This window comes from Talpa occidentalis, unplaced genomic scaffold, assembly GCF_014898055.3.
Source record: "Talpa occidentalis isolate TD23 unplaced genomic scaffold, MPIMG_talOcc4v2.1 talOcc4.14, whole genome shotgun sequence".
Taxonomy (NCBI): Eukaryota; Metazoa; Chordata; class Mammalia; order Eulipotyphla; family Talpidae; genus Talpa; species Talpa occidentalis.
Window position 1 is genome coordinate 28,221,973 of NW_023601433.1, and position 17,654 is coordinate 28,239,626.

Sequence of the window (17,654 nt, forward strand, 5' to 3'; positions counted from 1 at the left end):
AATCTGTAAATCTCATAAAAAATTATTTTGGAATTGATCTAGGTTTGGATGTTCTTCAGGAAATGTCACTGAAATCGGACGACTTGTCCTTTTCCACAGAGAGATCTTAGCCGAGTTCCCAGGCTCAGGTCACTTCAGGAAATTCCATTCTCCCAGGATGGTGCTAACAATGGCCACACGCTACACTGAGACCCAGAAACAATGGCTGAGGACTGGCCCTAAGGAGCCAGCAGCCCCTGGAGACTCTGAGGGGCATGTGGAGGGGAGGAGGCATCAGGGGAGGGGCTGTGTGCGGTGCTCGGCTGGGAGCAGGATGGACAGGCCTGAGGCCGTGGCCCTGTCCAGTCTCAGTCACCTCTTTACACATAACTGGGAAGGGCAGCGTGTCAGGTGTGTCTGTGCCCAGGGGCACAGGGGTCTCTCAGGGGGTCCAGGTGCAGCATCTCAACATGTGTCAGTTGTACAAAATGTACGTTGTGCATTTTCAGCAGCAGAAGCCTGAGGACAAATACATTTGTTCAGGACATTAGGGGACAGTGCACAAGTTACAGGCTAAGGCTATACCTTAGAAACAAATCTTTCTGTCCCTATCTGACAGTTCTCCAGAAGTCAAGGCCTTGACCTAGTTGGAAAAGGATCCTCATCCTAAAATATCAGCAAAGGAGTCTGACCCGTGTTGCCTGACCAAGGTCTCATGTCGCATGTCCCACCCACACAAGGTCTGTGTTGGTTGCACCAGAGGGAGCAGACGAGGGTCCCCACCTCTGTGCACAGACAGACTCACATTTGACAGGGAATCAGATTCCAGCACCGTGAGCATCTGAGTATTCATTGCATAGATGCAGGGAGGACAGATTCTGAATATAGAAGCTGGGTCCTGACAGGAGGGCCCAGGAGGCCTGGGATGAGGGAAGGAGGAAAATATGATGCCCAGTGAGGGGCTGGCAGGAGGGTGAACAATGGGCTCTGAGTGGGAATTCTAGCCTATCCATTACTTCTTGGGTATTTAGAGAAAATCACTTAGCCTCTCCCTGTTCCTCACTTAGTAGACAGGATTGGAGGCTGCAGTTGGTTATTTCGAGTGTCTGGTGAGGGGGCCCATGTCACACACACCCAGGGCTGGGTCTCCATCAGGCTCAGAAGCAGTCATGCTGGTGACTGTCAGCACATGCAGGATGACATTCATCCTGGGCACCAGGGGGTGCTGTGGTCCTGGTTTGGAGACCTAATTAGTCCAGACACTGGGCTGTGCTCATGTGCACTGGGCATGACTGATGCTCCCTTTGAAGACACTTCTGCTGTAAAATCAACTCCCACAATGAAACACACAGCTGGCTCTTCTTCTGACCTCAGGAAATCACCAACTTGAGGCCCTTAGGCTCGGGGCTCAGACAAGAGTGAGACACACACCCTGGGGACTGGAGAGAGATTTGCATTGGCTGCCCCACCTCCTGGAGCTGCAGGCAGGGAGGATAAGACAGGAGTCTGGAGAGGCCAGTGCAGCTGGGCAGCCTCAGGGCAGAGCTCCTGGAAGCCTCCACCATGGCCTGGGTGTCCTTCTACCTCCTGACCCTCATGGTCTCCACAGGTCAGAGCAGCCCAGACACTCAGGGGTCTCCTTGCCTGGGGTTTCCCTCCAAGCACAATTTTGAGAATTATCTGTCCAGTCTCACTGAGAATCATTCTTGCATTTTCTGCTCCAGGTCTCTGTGCTGTGCCTGTGCTGACCCAGACACCTTCTGCATCTGCCTCCCTGGGAGCCTCGGCCAAGCTCACCTGCACCCTGAGCAGGGAGCACAGCAACTACTACATTATATGGTATCAACAGCTGCCAGGGAGGGCGCCACGGTATCTGATGTATGTGAAGAGTGATGGAAGCCACGGCAAGGGGCAGGGGATCCCCGATCGCTTTTCAGGCTCCAGCTCAGGGGCTGACCGCTACTTGACCATCTCCAACATCCAGCCTGAGGATGAGACTGAGTATTACTGTGGCGCAGACTATAAAATTGATGGGCAATACGGTTAAGCCACAGTGACACAGACAAAGGGGAAGTGAGGCCAAAACCTCCCTCCCCCGTCCTCTCTTCCCCACAGGGCTCAGGGTGAGCTACTCCTCATCTCCCTGCAGGACCTGAAGATTTTTCCTCTTCTCCTTCAAACCCTGTGGTTCTGACTTCCTCCTCCCCCAAAGGCAGGACAGCAAGGGACACAGGTAATCTTTGAGGTCTTTTGGACAACACAGTATCTGTGTCTTCCCCTCAGGCCTGTGGGGTGATGCTGGGAGATACAGGAATATCCTGACCATGAGAGATGTGGAGCCAATGACCATGTCCCCAGAGGTCACAGCCCTGTGCCCACACTATGGGCTCTGCTCAGAAAAGAGTGTGGAGATTCAGGGGCCCAGGGAATTGTCTGCAGGAAGTATCCTGCCTCCTGGTACCTGTGGAGGGAGCAGGATTCCTGTCAGGACTGAGGGTCAGCAAAAAACATCTGACCAAGGGGAGACTGGACAGAGCATTCTGAGCCCATAGATAATGCAGATTGGGGTCTTGTTTGACATCAAGGTGCTGTAAGGAGGTCTGCATCAGGTAAATAGGGGCACATTGGGGTCTCTAATGTGATAGATTCTCAGCTTGTGGTGCCCAAAATTGCTCCACATCTGCCCACATGACTTTCTAGAAACTGACCAGGACATGTCACTGGGAACATCTGGGATGGGAGAGTGGATGATGACAAGGTAGAAATGTGGTCCCCACCATGTCTCAGTTTTGTGGGGGACCCACCTAAGTGCATTTGGTTGGTGGGGAGCAGGTTGCTGCACATTGTGATTCTCTGCAGTGGACATAGTGACCCTGGTCCCAAACCCTGACCTGAGATGGGTCAAGGTGATCAACATGGACCCCTGCAAACTGGTCTCATGAGGGCACAGGTCTAAGGTTAGAAGTCCTGGAGCTGCCTGGGGCATGGGTGACTCCCAAGTTGGTAGGAGTGGGTGGGTGCTGATGTCTGGGGAGGGGTGGACAGGGAGCAGTGGAGCTGCACTCGAGACGGACATCAGGGCTCATTCCTGTAGGGACTGCTGACACTAGAAGGATAGAGTCACAAGGCTTAGAGCCTCCCCACCCTCCCCACCCCAATGACCAGTTGTTTCTGACTGAGGATTTGAAGTTTCTGTGTCACAACGTGTTCAAGAGACGCCTCTAGTGGGGCATTTCCTGCAGTCCTCCATTGTAGGATAGGGAGCCAGAGGACATATGTCAACACCCCATGTGCATCACACACATCTACACCCACTGGGGACTTGGGCTATAATTTGGAAAAATATGACACAGTAGCCTCGTGTGGACAGACAGTAAGGACTGAATGTACAAGGGAGGGAGATGAACGTCATTGCCTGTGCTTTCGGTTGGATGCCAACCAGGGAAGAAGCTGCCACGGCCAATCCTAGGTCAGACAGGGATTAAGAGCCATTGAGACATGATTCTCATGGTCACATTATGACAAGGGCAGGGGCAGTAGGAGACCACAGGCAGCTCTTGTCCTGCTAAAGTGACTGCTGAGCAGTCTGGAGGACAGTTGTCCTGCTAGGATTTTTCCAAAACTTAAAATAGGCTTAAAGATTTGTTTGTTGAGGGCCTCCCCTGGGGGCACAGAGGTTGAGCGCTGGGCTGCGAAGCTGCCCGCAGCCTCTGCAGCACCTGTTCAATCCCCGGCCACCGGCGAGGGTCCCACATGGCGCGCAGACCTCTCCTGCCGCTCGCTGCTCCCCTCAGCAGTGTACTTCGGTCCTTCTCTCTGTTCTGCTCCCTGTTCTGCTCCCTGCTCTGGCTCTGGTGAATTCTCTCACCCTCCCGCGCTTCTGACTGTACCCAGTGCTTGTATAAATAAATAAATAAATCTTCAAAAAAAAAAAAAAAAAGATGTGTTTGTTGAGTCAAACTTTATTGGTGAGAGTTTATGTCAAAATTACTTGTGCTAGGTAGACACCCATGTACAAATGTGTGGGTATGAGTATGGTCAATGGGTCACCACCAGTAAACACATCAGGTCAGAATCTTAAGTCACTGTGTCACCTTGTGAAAAGATGTAGATACAATCAACTAATAAAGTAAACTCATCATTTTTTAAAGTACTATTGTGACTTTAGCAGAGTCTCGAAAACGGAGGTCATGACATCACTGTCAGATTGGAGGAATGTTTAAGCCAGATGAGATCTTGACATGTGAATCCAGAAGTACCTGGAACATGTCACCTTCACTGCACGTGGAGTCACTGTGGAGCTGATATGGCTGAGAGAGACAGAGTGTGTGTGTGTGTGTGTGTGTGTGTGTGTGTGTGTGTGTGTGTGTGTGTGTGTGTGTGTTGGTGTCTGCCTGTCTTTATCCTTTAGTGACCATAAAACAAAATGATGTGAGTCTGTTGCTGCACGAGGTGTAAATTCCACCATCTCCGACTCCAACAGCCTCACAGGTCAGCTCCAGCATGTGATGGTGTCTGCCCCTCCCCTGCCCTGGAGGGGGTATCTGCAGCCCCTCTAGAAGACTCTCTCCAGAGCGAGGTGGATTCTCACCCCTCAGGTAACAGCTCCGCCCACTGAGAGTCCTTCTGTGACAGGATGTACCTCCAAGAGGAGGCGACGAGCATCCAACCCAGAGTCAGGTCCTGTGCGCAGACCGTGCCCGGGACCCTCACAGACACCACAGTCACCTCCGGTTTCTCTCTTTGCGCTGGTTTATGGCACTTTGCTCCAATTAACTTGAAACATCAATAAAGGAGGAGGCTCCCCAAGATGGCAGACTAGGGAGAGCTTATCCTTCCCTCCTCCCACACCACAAAATATCTCCACCTGCATATGTACAGAAGCAGACCTGAAGCCTGGAGAGAGTCTAACACACCGGAGGACAAAAAGGCACACCCGGATGATAGGTGAGACAGAGAGGCTCTCACTAAGGAAGACACCCCACTGCTGGGGCCATGGGGAGAGTAGGAAAGACATTGCTGAGGTGTGGGACTTCTCCACTACACTCTGGACTAACAACAAGGAAGATAAGCCCCTGAAACTGAGGCCACACAGAAGAGAGCACAGGAAGCCGAGGAGAACCAGAGACAAAGATTGAGCCCTAAAGAGACTTTGATCAGACTCAGTTTGAGTTTGGGACACAAAAAAATCATTTCAGTTTGACCTGCATGTAAGCACATTTAAAGCCTGGCCTGAGAGACAAGTAATATGAAAATATGGGCCTCCCCGGTGGCGCAGCGGTTGAGCTCTGGGCTGTGAAGCTGCCCGCAGCCTCTGCAGCACCAGTTCAATCCCTGGCTGGCGGCGAGGGTCCCACATGGCACAGCAGATCTCTCCTGCCGCGCCTGCTGCTCCCCTCAGCAGTGTACTTAACTCTTTCTGCCTGTTCTGCTCCCTGCTCTGGCTTTGGTGAGTTCTCTCACCCTTCCATGCTGACTGTACCCAGTGCTTGTATAAATAAATAAATAAATAAATAAATAAATAAATAAATAAATAAATAAATCTTTAAAAAAAATGAAAATATAATCCAGGTCACCAGCAGGTACCATCTTGGCAGCCTCTGGCCACTGGATAATAACAGTAGAGTTGGTGCCATCTTGGATCCCACCCTTCACCCCCCAGACCCTGAAGGCAAGCCCCTCATGAGGTCTCTGCCCACCCATGGAAATGACCAAGCTGGCTGGGAGCCAAGGAGCAACCATCAATTTGAGTCACACCTGGCAGACAAGCAGACCTAGCCCTGATAAACACCCCCTGTGTCTAGCAAAATCGCTAGACACTCCCAGAGCAGAGCCACCAGCAGTAGACCCCAGAGAGCCTGTGCTCCCCCACAGCCCAGAAGCTGCCAGGCCCCACCCCTTCAGCCTGTACGTGTGTGCTCTGCCCCAACAACCTAGTCTTCAGCAGCGGGGCACAGCCTCGGCTCAGGCACATTCTGCAGCTACACCAAGCAGCCAAGGGATACATGTGTACCCGCAGCACCAACCCCTGATCCCACCTGAGTGGGGAATTGGGGTCAAATCCTAAGTGCCAGTGTCTGGCAGTTCTGACAGCCCTACCCACAGGCTGGCCCAATATGGCACCCAGGTGGCATGTCCCTGCAGGGACTCAGCTCAGCACACAACTTGGGGAAACAGGAACTGTGCTCCAGAAGGACACTCATCACAGCACATGACTAACCCTCAGGACCCAAACAGGTAGTGATGGTCCAGGTAATCACAGAGCACCAAAATGATGAGAGACAGAACATGACCTGTATGAGAGAGAAAATCAAACTAAGGAGATCTTTCTGTGGGGAAATGTGCAAACAGCCATAAGCTTGTGATGTGCTCACCACTGTCAGTCATTAGGAAATGCAATTCAAAACCAAAATTAAAAACCACTTTAACACCGATACGTGTGGTAAAACAGATAATAACTAGTGATGACATGACTTTGGAAGAATTGAAACTCTCATACATAGCAGAAAGAAAAAGGTAGAGCCACTTTGGTAAACAGTCTGGAGATTGCTCTAATGACTAATTCTAAAGGTAACATATGGTCCAAAAGCACTGTTCACAGCATAGACCCCAAAAAAAGTAAAAACATATACCTACAGAAAACTTGTATAAAAATGTTTCTTGTACATGGGAACTACATCTGAGAGGAGAAAGCATGCATTACACAAAAAAGAAAGAATGATATAAAATATATATACATATAAAATGTTTGTTGCAGGATTAGTGTTCCAAATAGGCAAATGGTGGAAACACCCCAAAATCTGTCAATGAATGAATGGATTGACTCACCATGGTGTGTGAATAGCATAGAATATTCCTCAGCCATGAAGTGGAATGAAATTCTGTTCCATACTCCAGTGAGAGTGAAGCCAGGGGTACTGTGCAATGACAGGAGTCAGCATTAAGACCACACACCACACGGCTCTACTTGTATAAAGCCCTGAATAGAGAAATATAAAGAAAGACAGAGAAACTTACCATGGTTGCTTTGTTTTTTTGGTTTTTTTTTTTTTCTCTTTTTTTTTTTTTAAATGCAATTTTTTTTTTTTTATAGAGGCATGCTTTATTTATTTGTTTGCTGGCTTGTTTGTTTGTTTGTTTTGTTTATACATGCACTGGGTACAGTCAGAAGCGCGGGAGGGTGAGAGAATTCACCAGAGCCAGAGCGGGGAGCAGAGCAGGCAGAAGGACCGAAGTACACTGCTGAGGGGGCAGCGGGCAGCAGGAGAGGTCTGTGCACCATGTGGGACCCTCCTCCGGTGGCCGGGGAGCAGCCAGGGATCGAACCGGCACCGCAGAGGCCGCGGGCAGCTTCGCAACCCAGCGCTCAACCGCTGCGCCACCAGGGAGGCCCCCATGGTTGCTTTGAACTAGGTTGTCCAGAGGCAGGAACTCAAGGATGGGGTTCATTTAATGTCAAAATTATGTAAAACTGATTGTAGTGATACTAGCACTACGGTAAAGATACCAAAACCTACTGCATTTTATTGACTTTCATGGTTAAAACAATGTATTTGAATTATATCTCAAAATAAGTGATGTAGATACAAAAGGTGGAATGTATTTAACTCAAGTCTGACAAAATTTCACACTTGTGAAAAATTTAAAAACCTTCCCCACAAGAGAGATAAATCCCATTTCTGACATTTTATTTCAAAAATCACCTTTTCTTTCTTCAAATATTTGTCTACAAAGTTATGGAGTCTCCTCACAGCTGTGTGATCTCATGTGATGCCAAGGCCACTGGGCACCTGATCCCGTCTCCAGCGAAACACCTTCCAGGCCTCTGAGTAACACTGCACCCCGGGTGTCAGTGTTCATGTTGGTGTGACCTCTGCTGTCTAGTGCACACGCTGCCCTCAGTGTTACTAGTGGACCTACGAGAGATGTCCAGGTCAGGATGCACAGGCAAGCCCTTTATCCCCACCTGGCCACATTATGGGTAACAATACAAAGAGGAGGATAGGTGACCACTCCCCTGTCTTCACCCCAGGATCCCAACAGGATCAGCTAAGGGGCTGGACTCAACCCACCTGAGTCACCCACCTTAGGGCTGGTCCTGGAGGTTCCCTCTACGCTGCTCTGCTGCTGGAGACCCGGATATGTCACTTGCAGATTCCTCCTGATGACACACTGATCACTGCCCCAAAGCTCTCATGAAAACCTGTCACAATGGGACTGAACTGGCTTTGATCATAGACATCTGAGTGTGTCATGGGCTTTCATCCTCAGAAAACCCAGAACGTTCCCTGTTGCAGAGCAATGGTCTCACTGCCAGCACACATGGAAGCCAATATTCTGACTCTGACTACTGACAATAGAAAGAGTTGTTTCTGAGCTGGCAGACAAGGACACAGGAGACTCAAGGCTCACATCTGCCTCCCCCATCTGGGAGCTAAGACAGGATAACGGCAGTGACAGAAGAAAGGAGGAAAGTCGGGGCTGACAAAGTATGAGCCTAACACAGTTTCACTAGCCAGACAAAAATCAGTCCAGACATGGAGAGGATTTTTTCCCCAAATAATTTATCTTTTGAGTAGGGGTGTTTTGGTATCAACTGATTTAGAAATCAGCTGAAGGGGCAGTCATGTGTAGTACATGCTCAGGTTGCCTGACCTCATCTCTGCACAGGAGCATGAGGAGACTCTCCCACCCTGGGGTCCACAAGAGAGGACCCTGCGCCCGCCCAGGGTGGCATTTGGGTTCTGCTGCCTCAGAACCCAGGTCTGGACAGGGCTCCACATCCCAACACTCCGGGCTCAGATGCTGCCCAGTCTCTCTCCACCAGCCTTGATGGGGAGCAGGTCCCCCCTGCAGACTGGCTGTGCGGATGCAGGGGTAGGGACAAGAGCCAAACTCAGGGCACTGTTCTTTAAAAAGATAAGATGTGTGTGCATGTGTGTGTGAGTGTGTGTAAGAAAAAGAAGAAAAAGTAAAAATATATTTTTAATCAATAAATGATTGATTTTTGTGAATCATTTTCCCAATGGACACACACAGGCTAAAGGGGTGGGGTATGGCAGTCTCTGGGCTGTGGGGGAGCACAGGTCTCTGGGGTTCACTGCTGGTTGGGTCTGCTTTGGGAGGGTCTAGCGAAATTGCTAGCTGGTAGGTGGTTGTTATGAGGACCAGGCCTGCTTGTCCGCCATGGTGTGACCACCGTGATGGTTGCTCCTTTGTTCCCAGTCAGCTTGGTCATTTCCATGGGTGGTCACCAGCCAGCAAATACAGAACAACCTGAGGAATGAACAGACAAGATGCTCTTTTTTCTCCTGCAATAACTCTGGCATGAGATGCCTGTTCCACAGATACCTACCCATTCCATGAGATCCCAGATCCTTCTTATTTTCTGGTTCATCCAACCCACTGTGAAGACTTTCCATCTCCTAGATGAGAGCCTGGCACCTGTGATTGCTCCAAAAACTTTTGTTCCCTTGATTATAAATTGATAATTTTATATCTTATACAAGAATTAAATACATTTAATTAGGGTGAATATTCATCTCAGCTGCTTTTAGAGTTTGCAAAGGGGTCACCAAGCATTTCCTGGGAGGACATGATATCTATCTGACCTAAGCAAACTTGGGGATACCGAGGCACAGCCCCTATCACCAGCCTCAGGCAAACTGCAGGAAAATTTAAAGCCTCCCTGATGCTACGTGTGCTGTGCAAGAGAGGAGGTTTATTCTGTTCTGCTGTTGGGTACTGCACTCTGGGGTGAGAACTCCCTCACTAAGCCTCCTAATGGCACCTACAGGCCAGAACCAGAAAACACAGACAGACTCCATCCTGAGCTCTGCCCAGGAAAGGGCTTACAGCACAGAGGCCAGGAGAGAGTCTGGGGAGGAGATTCAACCAGACCAGCAGAGAATCAGAATCCCTATGCTGAGGGTGGGGACTCTAAAAATAATATCCCTGAGTCTTCTCTGAAACCACAAAGCTCCCCAAGCAGCAGTCTGACCCTGGCTGATTTGCATACCCAGCAGCTCTCTCCAGCAAGGGGATAAGACAGGCCTGGGGGGATTCTGCCCAGCTTCAGCCTCAGCCTCAGGGAGCAGGATCAGGGACCCCACCATGGCCTGGACCTCTCTCCTCCTGGGCCTCCTAGCTCACTGCACAGGTACCTAACATGGGCTCATTGCACCCCAGGCTCAGGCTGAGGGACCAGCCTGGCCCTGACTCTGTGCTCAGTGGGGCTGCCTGTGGGGGCCAGAATCTCATGATTCTGCTTAGGCGGGGCCTGGTATGGGTAGACCCCCGCTGTGCTCACTGTTTGGTGTGACCCTGAGGGCCTGTGCCTGCTAAGAGAAGTGGTGGGGAATTTAATCATATGTCATAATGTCATTCACATCCAGGCTCAGAGGACACTAAGGATGAGACTGAGGGAAGGGGCCCCCAGGGGTGCAGAAACCACTGCATCTGAATCAGGCCAGGCAAGCGGACATGCTCTGGGAATGGGTCCTGCACATTAACCCCCCTCTCCTTGTCTCCATGCAGGCTCTGTGGTCTCCTATGAGCTGAATCAGCCACCCTCAGTGTCGGTGTCTCTGGGACAGACAGTCAAGATGACGTGTCAGGGAGACAACATAAGTAATAAATATGCTCACTGGTACCAGTGGCATCCAGGCCAGGCCCCTGTGATGGTAATGTATGAGGATAGCACAGGGCCCTCAGGGATCCCTGACCGGTTCTCTGGCTCCAACTCGGGGAACACAGCCACCCTGACCATCAGCGGTGCCCGGGCCGAGGACAAGGCTGACTATTACTGTCAGGTGTGGGACAGCAGCAGTAAACATCCACAGTGACAAAGACCATGGGGAAGTGAGACACAAACCCCTTCCCTGTCTGGGTCACGCTCTCCTCCAGCCCCAAGTGCATGGAGACACAGCTATGAGCAGCTCTGACCCGGGCCCCAGATCTGAGTGCCCAGGCCACCCCTTCGCTTGCCTACACTGGAGAATGAATGTAGCACCTCTTAGGATTTGAAATGCGCACACACACACACACACATACACACACACGCACACAGAGCACCTCCTCGGACACTGTGGGAGCCCCTGGTTGCTCACACCTGAGCGTTCATGGAAGTCCAGGGTCTGAGGGAAGCTGTTTCTCGGATGAAGCCTCCTCTCTGAGAGACTCAGGGGCAATGATGCCCTCACGTAACATGGGGAGCATCAGTCACCATCAGCTAAAATTGAGTGACAGTCATCACAATTGTCAATGATGTCTTCATTTCAGACTCCATGGCCTGTGGTCTGAGGCTTATAGAATTGGCACTGAGGATGAGGCTGAAGGAAGGGGGAAACTGTGGACATAGACAACCACTGGATCCGAGTCCAGGCCAGGAGAGCGGAGATGCTCTTGCAATGGTTCCAGCACTTTAACCCCTCTCTCCTTTTCTCTCTTTCAGGCTCTGTGGTCTCCGACGAGCTGACTCAGCCACCCTCAGTGTCGGTGTCTCTGGGAGAGACGGCCAGGATGACGTTTCAGGGAGACAACACTGGAGGTGAATATGCTAACTGCTACCAACAGAAGCCAGGACCGGCCCCTGTGACTGTCATTTATGAGGATAACAACCAGCCCTCAGGGATCCCTGACCAGGTCTCAGGCTCCAACTTGGGCAACTCAGCTACCCTGACCATCAGCGGGACCCGGTCCGAGGATGAGGCTGACTGTGCTATCAGGTGTAGGATCCTGGTGACTTGAACTAACAGTAACACAGGTTTATGGGGGAACTGAGACACACATACTGTCCGGGTCACACTGTCCTCCAGCACCAGGAGGTTGAAGACACAGCAACGGGCAGTTCGGACCCTGGTCCCAGATCTGTGGTCCCCAGGCTCGCCTGCACAAGGCCCCAGGCAGACTGTGCAGCCTGTGTGTAAGGGGTGGATTTAGGCTCAGGGCCAGGCTGGCCCTTGCAGGTCTTTGGATGGTAGAAAAAGGAATGAGAAAAAGAAAGAGAGAGGAACATTTTTTAGAAAATTCCATTTGAACAATAAGCACCAAATTTAAACCGTTAGGAAATTGCCAGAACAAAACGAGGAAATACTTTTATGGGGAAGAGGCAGAAGCAAAGCGAGGATGTGATGGATGGTCTAGATGCGAGCAGTGCCTGACAAGGGAGACCTGTGGCTACAGGTGATTGTTTGTTCAAGTTTTGATCTGAAACCTGAGGCGGCTCAGGACCAGGCTCAGGTGCTGACACTGGCTCCTCAGGCTTCAAGGCCACAGGAGCCTGATGGATGCCTTGTGCTATGAATTTAACAAGTTGGCATGGTTCTTGGATTTCCTTAGAGTGGTGCCTGGGAGCTGTTGGCTAAATATTCTGAGTAAATCCCCAGGAACCTCAGCTTAATTGACTTGCTAAAGTCCCTCGTTCCCGTGTCTCCTCTGACATTATGAAAACAGGAACAATTGCAGTGGACACTGGAGAATGACTGAACTCTCCTAGGTCCTGATACACACGCACACACAGGAACACACACAAACACAGGCACACACATACACACATCCCCCACCACCGCTGCTGGGGGCCCCAGGCTGCTCACAGATGTGCCCTCTTGGGCGTCCATAGTCTGAGAGAAGCTCCTTCCCAAGCTGATGCCTCCTTTTTGAGAAACTCGGGGCCAATGACGCCCTGATGCCAGGTCCCAGGCCCCGCCTCTGTCAGGAGGTCCCTGCATCATCTCCCAGCTGAGTCTCAGTTATAACCACATATGGGGGGGGGTGTCCCATGCCTGTCAGGTTCACTGCAGATTCAAGCAGACAGAAGAGATAGTCTTGGAGCCCTGGATAGATGTGATAGGCCTTCAAATATGAAGGAAGGAACTGAGCACCGACAGACCAGCAGGCAGCATGGCAGTGGGGCTGAGAGTCAGGCAACCACTGAGTCCCAGCACCACATAAATCTCCATACTCTCTTGGTTCTCCTCTCAGTTTCTCTCTCAGTCTCATCTCATCTCATCTCACTCTGGTGATAATGATCTCCCCTGGGTGTCAGCACTTGTAGGTAGGGCGCCCATGTTCTTGCTTCTTGGTCTCGGTGTCCACAAATATAGGCATGTGGGACCCGTGCTCAAGCCTCTCAGTCTGCATGACCTTTCATACGCCATGCTCATGCACCCAAGAACTTTTCACACCAACACGTTATCATGTGTGGGCAGTGAGACCCGGGAGGAAAACAAGGCCACAGGTGACAACCACAGAGGCTGGCAGTGGGAGGCAGAAAAATGTCTGGCTTAAGTCCATTTTCCTACATCACATCATAGGTAGTGGACACTGGCGAATGAACCTAAACTCTCTTAGGTCCTGATACATACAGCATGACTAAAATAAACTCAAAATGGATAAAAGAACAGGACATAAGACCTGAAACCATAAAGTATACAGAAGAAGATATAAGTAAAACACTACAAGACATACATCTCCATAACATCTTTAAAGACTCATCACTCAACAATGAAAGTCAAGGAAAAGATAAACACCTGGGATTACATCAAACTGAAAAGCTTCTGTACAGCAAAAGAGACATTAACCAGGGCCTCCCTGGTGGCACAGGGGTTGAGCGCTGGGTTGCGAGGCTGCCCGCAGCCTCTGCAGCGCCGGTTCGACCCCCGGCTGCTCCCCGGCCACCAGAGGAGGGTCCCACATGGCGCGCAGACCTCTCCTGCCGCCCGCTGCTCCCCTCAGCAGTGTACTTCGGTCCTTCTGCCTGCTCTGCTCCCCGCTCTGGCTCTGGTGAATTCTCTCACCCTCCCGCGCTTGATTGTACCCAGTGCTTGCATAAATAAATAAATAAAATAAATCTTTAAAAAAAAAAAAAAAAAAGAGACATTAACCAAAACAGAGGGACACCCCACTGATTGGGAAAAATCTTTGCACTCCATTCAGCTGATAAGGGACTGATCACAAAGATATACCTAGAACCCACAGGACTAAACAAAACAAAATAAACAATCCAGTCAAGAAATGGGCAGAGGAATTTAAAAGATGTAAGACTTTTCTCCAAAGAGGAAATGTAAATGGCCAAGAGGCATATGAAAAAATGTTGAACATCCCGTATAATCAATGAAAGGCAAATCAAAACCACACTGAGATACCACCTTACACCAGTCAGAATGGCACATATCAAAAATACCAGCAACAACAAAATTTGGCAAGGATGTGGTGAAAAAGGAACTCTCCTGCATCGCTGCTCTGCTTGAGCTTTCAAAACTGAGACACGGACTCTCCTGAATGTCTGCTGGGGTGTCTGCCTTTCAAAGTCAGTGACTGATAGTGGGGCTTTGACATGCCTCTCAGTCTAATGTAAATAAAAGGTGAACCACAAATGTAATCCAAATATTCCAGTTTATGCATTTAAAAGATAGAGAACCAGGTAGAAGTAGTTCATATTAATTTTAACTAAAATACTCAAAACATGTTTTATTTTCATAGGTATTCAGTATAAATATACTGTATTTACATTATTTTATATTTAGTCTCTTAAAAATGGTGGGTATTTCAGAACTACAGCACATCTCTTCCAGGATTGCCCACATTTTATGCTCCACAGCCCCATGTCTTGAGGTCACCACAGGAGTCCAAGTGAGGGGAGGGTGAGTTTTCTTGCGGCAACTGTCCCTTCAGACACAGGAGCGATGGAGGGTCCCTCAAAGCAGACCCAGGGTCCATCAAAGCAGAGGTCTCAGCAAGGGGAATGACAACTCCACTCTCCTCGCAAACCACGATCCTGAGGCCACCCGCAATGAGGGAATTGTTATAACATGTGTCCACACTAATCCCACTCTCAAAGACAAGACAGTCAATACAATGATAATGTTAACACTGAGTGTCAGCATCAAACACTTGTATTATGAGTCAGCATAAGGAATGACAAGTGTCCCTGTTAATTACATATACGATGGTATAACAATCCCTTTCAGGGAGGTAATTCCCATATATCTCATGACAAACTGAGGCATGGAGTGATGTGCAACTTACTCAGCTCAGAACTGGAAGACAGGCTGAGCCCACAGGTGATTCTCTGTCCCAGAATTCCCATATGGGAACATAATTGGGCCTGTATGAGGCATGTGGACTTGTACTAGCCTCACAATCCCTTTAGTGTCCTTGTAAATTACTTGGCTTATGGAAGAAGAATCCCTTTCAGAGGGAAGGTCATTTCCATAAATCATGAAACAAATCATAGTTATATTTTGGAATAGATCTAGGTGGTGGCTGATCATCAGGAAATGTTACTAAAGTCGGATGACTTGTCCTCTCAACAGAGAAATCGTTGACGCGTTCCCAAGCTCAGGTCACTTTAGGAAAGTCCGTTCTCCCAGGATGGTGCTAACAAATGGCCACACGCTGCCTTGAGACCCAGAGTGAAGGTGTGTGGACTGGCCCTGAGGAGCCAGCAGCTCCTGGAGACTGAGGGGCACGTGGAGGAGAGGAGGTGTCAGGGAAGGCTGTGTGGGGTGCTCGGCTGGGAGCAGGATGGACGGGCCTGAGGCTGTGGCCCTGACCAGTCTCAGTCACCTCTTTACACACAACTGGGAAGAGCAGCGTGTCAGGGGTGTCTGTGCTCAGGGGCACAGGGGCCTCTCAGGGGGTCCAGGTGTCGCGTCTCAGCATGTGTCGGTGAGTCACAATTGTACATTTTCAGCAGCGGGAGCCTGAGGACAAATACATTTGTTCAGGACATTAGGGGAAAGTGCACTTCTCAGACTGTACATTAAAAAGAAATGACTTCTGTTCCTCCTGACAGTTCTAACACCCTGGCCTGGACCCATTTGCAAGAGGATCCTCACACTATTTTGAGCGGAAAGGAGCCTGACACGAGGAGACTGAGAAGGTATCTTGGGTCCCCGTGTCCTTCCATGCAGGGTCTGTGCTGTCTGCCCCACAGGGAACAAAAAGACTCACAACTGACAGGGAATCAGATTCAAGCCCCGTGAGCAGCTGAGTGTTCACTGCATAGACTCAGGGAGGACACACTCCTGAATACAGAAACTGGATCCTGACAGGAGGGGCCCAGAAGACTGGGATAAGGGAAGAGGGAAGACCTGGGGCCATGTGAGGGTCAGGGCAGAAGGCTGAATAAAGGGCTTGGAGGTTAGGAGTTCTAACCCAATCCTATACACTTGGTTATTTTGAAAAAATCACTTACCCTCTCCCAGTTTTCCCATTAAGAAACAGGAGCAGAGGCTGCAGTGGGTTATTTTGAGTGTCCGGTGAGCGGCCCACGTCACACTCACCCAGGGCCTGGTCTCCATCAGGGTCAGAAGCAGTCATGCTGGTGACTGTCAGCACATGCAGGATGACATTCATCCTGGGCACCAGGGGGCGTTGTGGTCCTGGCTTGGGGCCACAAATCAGTCTAGACACTGGGCTGTGCTCAAGTGCACTAGGCATGACTGATGCTCCTTTGAAGACACTTCTGCTCTACAACCAGCTCCCACAATGTCCCACACCTGGTCCTTCTTCTGACCCCAGGAAAGCAGCAGCTTGAGGCCCTTAGGCTCAGGACTAAGACAAGACAGAGACAAACACCCTGGGGACTGGAGAGCGATTTGCATTGGCTGCCCCGCCTCCTGGAGCTGCAGGCAGGGAGGATAAGACAGGACCCTGGAGAGGCAGTGCAGCTGGGCAGCCTCAGGGCAGAGCTCCTGGAAGCCTCCACCATGGCCTGGGTGTCCTTCTACCTCCTGCCCCTCATGGTCTCCACAGGTCAGAGCAGCCCAGACACTCGGGGGTCTCCTTGCATGGGATTTCCCTCCAAGCACAATTTTGAGAATTATCTGTCCAGTCTCACTCAGGATCATTCTTGCATTTTCTGCTCCAGGTCTCTGTGCTGTGCCTGTGCTGACCCAGACCCCTTCTGCATCTGCCTCCCTGGGAGCCTCAGCCAAGCTCAACTGCACCCTGAGCAGGGAGCACAGCAACTATGGAATCGAATGGTATCAACAGCTGCCAGGGAGGGCCCCGCGGTATCTGATGTATGTGAAGAGTGATGGAAGCCACAGCAAGGGTCAGGGGATCCCTGATCGCTTCTCAGGCTCCAGCTCAGGGGCTGACCGCTACTTGACCATCTCCAAAATCCAGCCTGAGGACGAGACCGAGTATTACTGTGGCGCAGACTATACTATTGGTGGGCAATACGGTTAAGCCACAGTGACACAGACAAAGGGGAAGTGAGGCCAAAACCTCCCTCCCCCGCCCCTCTCCCCCACAGGGCTCAGGGTGAGTTACTCACCATCGCTCTGCAGGACCCTGAGATCTTGGCTCTTCTCCTTTCATCTTGTAGCTCTCACCTCCTCTCACACAGCAGGGGACCAAGGGGAAACGCGTCATCACTGAGGTCATGTGGACAACACAGCATCTGTGTCCTCCCTCAGGCCTGTGGGGTGATGCTGGGAGAGACAAGGAGGATCCTGACCCTGAGAGAGGGTGTGGACAGTGACCATACCCTAGGGCTCACAGCCCTGTGCCCACAGCATGGGCTCTGCTCAGAGAAGAGTGTGGACACTCAGAGTTTCAGCGAATTGTCTGCAGGGAGTATCCTGCCTCCGGGTCCCCATGGAGGGAGCAGAACTCCTGTCAGGACTGAGGTTCAGCAGAAAACATCTGACTCCGACGGAGGCTGG

At 50.6% G+C, this 17,654-nt stretch overlaps 3 gene segments (V, D, J or C); all 3 read left to right on the top strand.

The window, feature by feature from the left end:
• The first annotated feature begins 1,542 nt into the window (after positions 1-1,542).
• LOC119245228 (immunoglobulin lambda variable 4-3-like) lies at positions 1,543-2,026 on the top strand. The segment is given in 2 exon segments: positions 1,543-1,588; positions 1,704-2,026. Coding segments are annotated over 2 exon segments (369 nt in total).
• An 8,066-nt stretch (positions 2,027-10,092) lies between these two features.
• Positions 10,093-10,823, top strand: LOC119244090 (immunoglobulin lambda variable 3-9-like). The segment is given in 2 exon segments: positions 10,093-10,138; positions 10,516-10,823. Coding segments are annotated over 2 exon segments (354 nt in total).
• Positions 10,824-16,691: 5,868 nt separating this feature from the next.
• LOC119245229 (immunoglobulin lambda variable 4-3-like) lies at positions 16,692-17,175 on the top strand. The segment is given in 2 exon segments: positions 16,692-16,737; positions 16,853-17,175. Coding segments are annotated over 2 exon segments (369 nt in total).
• Positions 17,176-17,654: the final 479 nt, after the last annotated feature.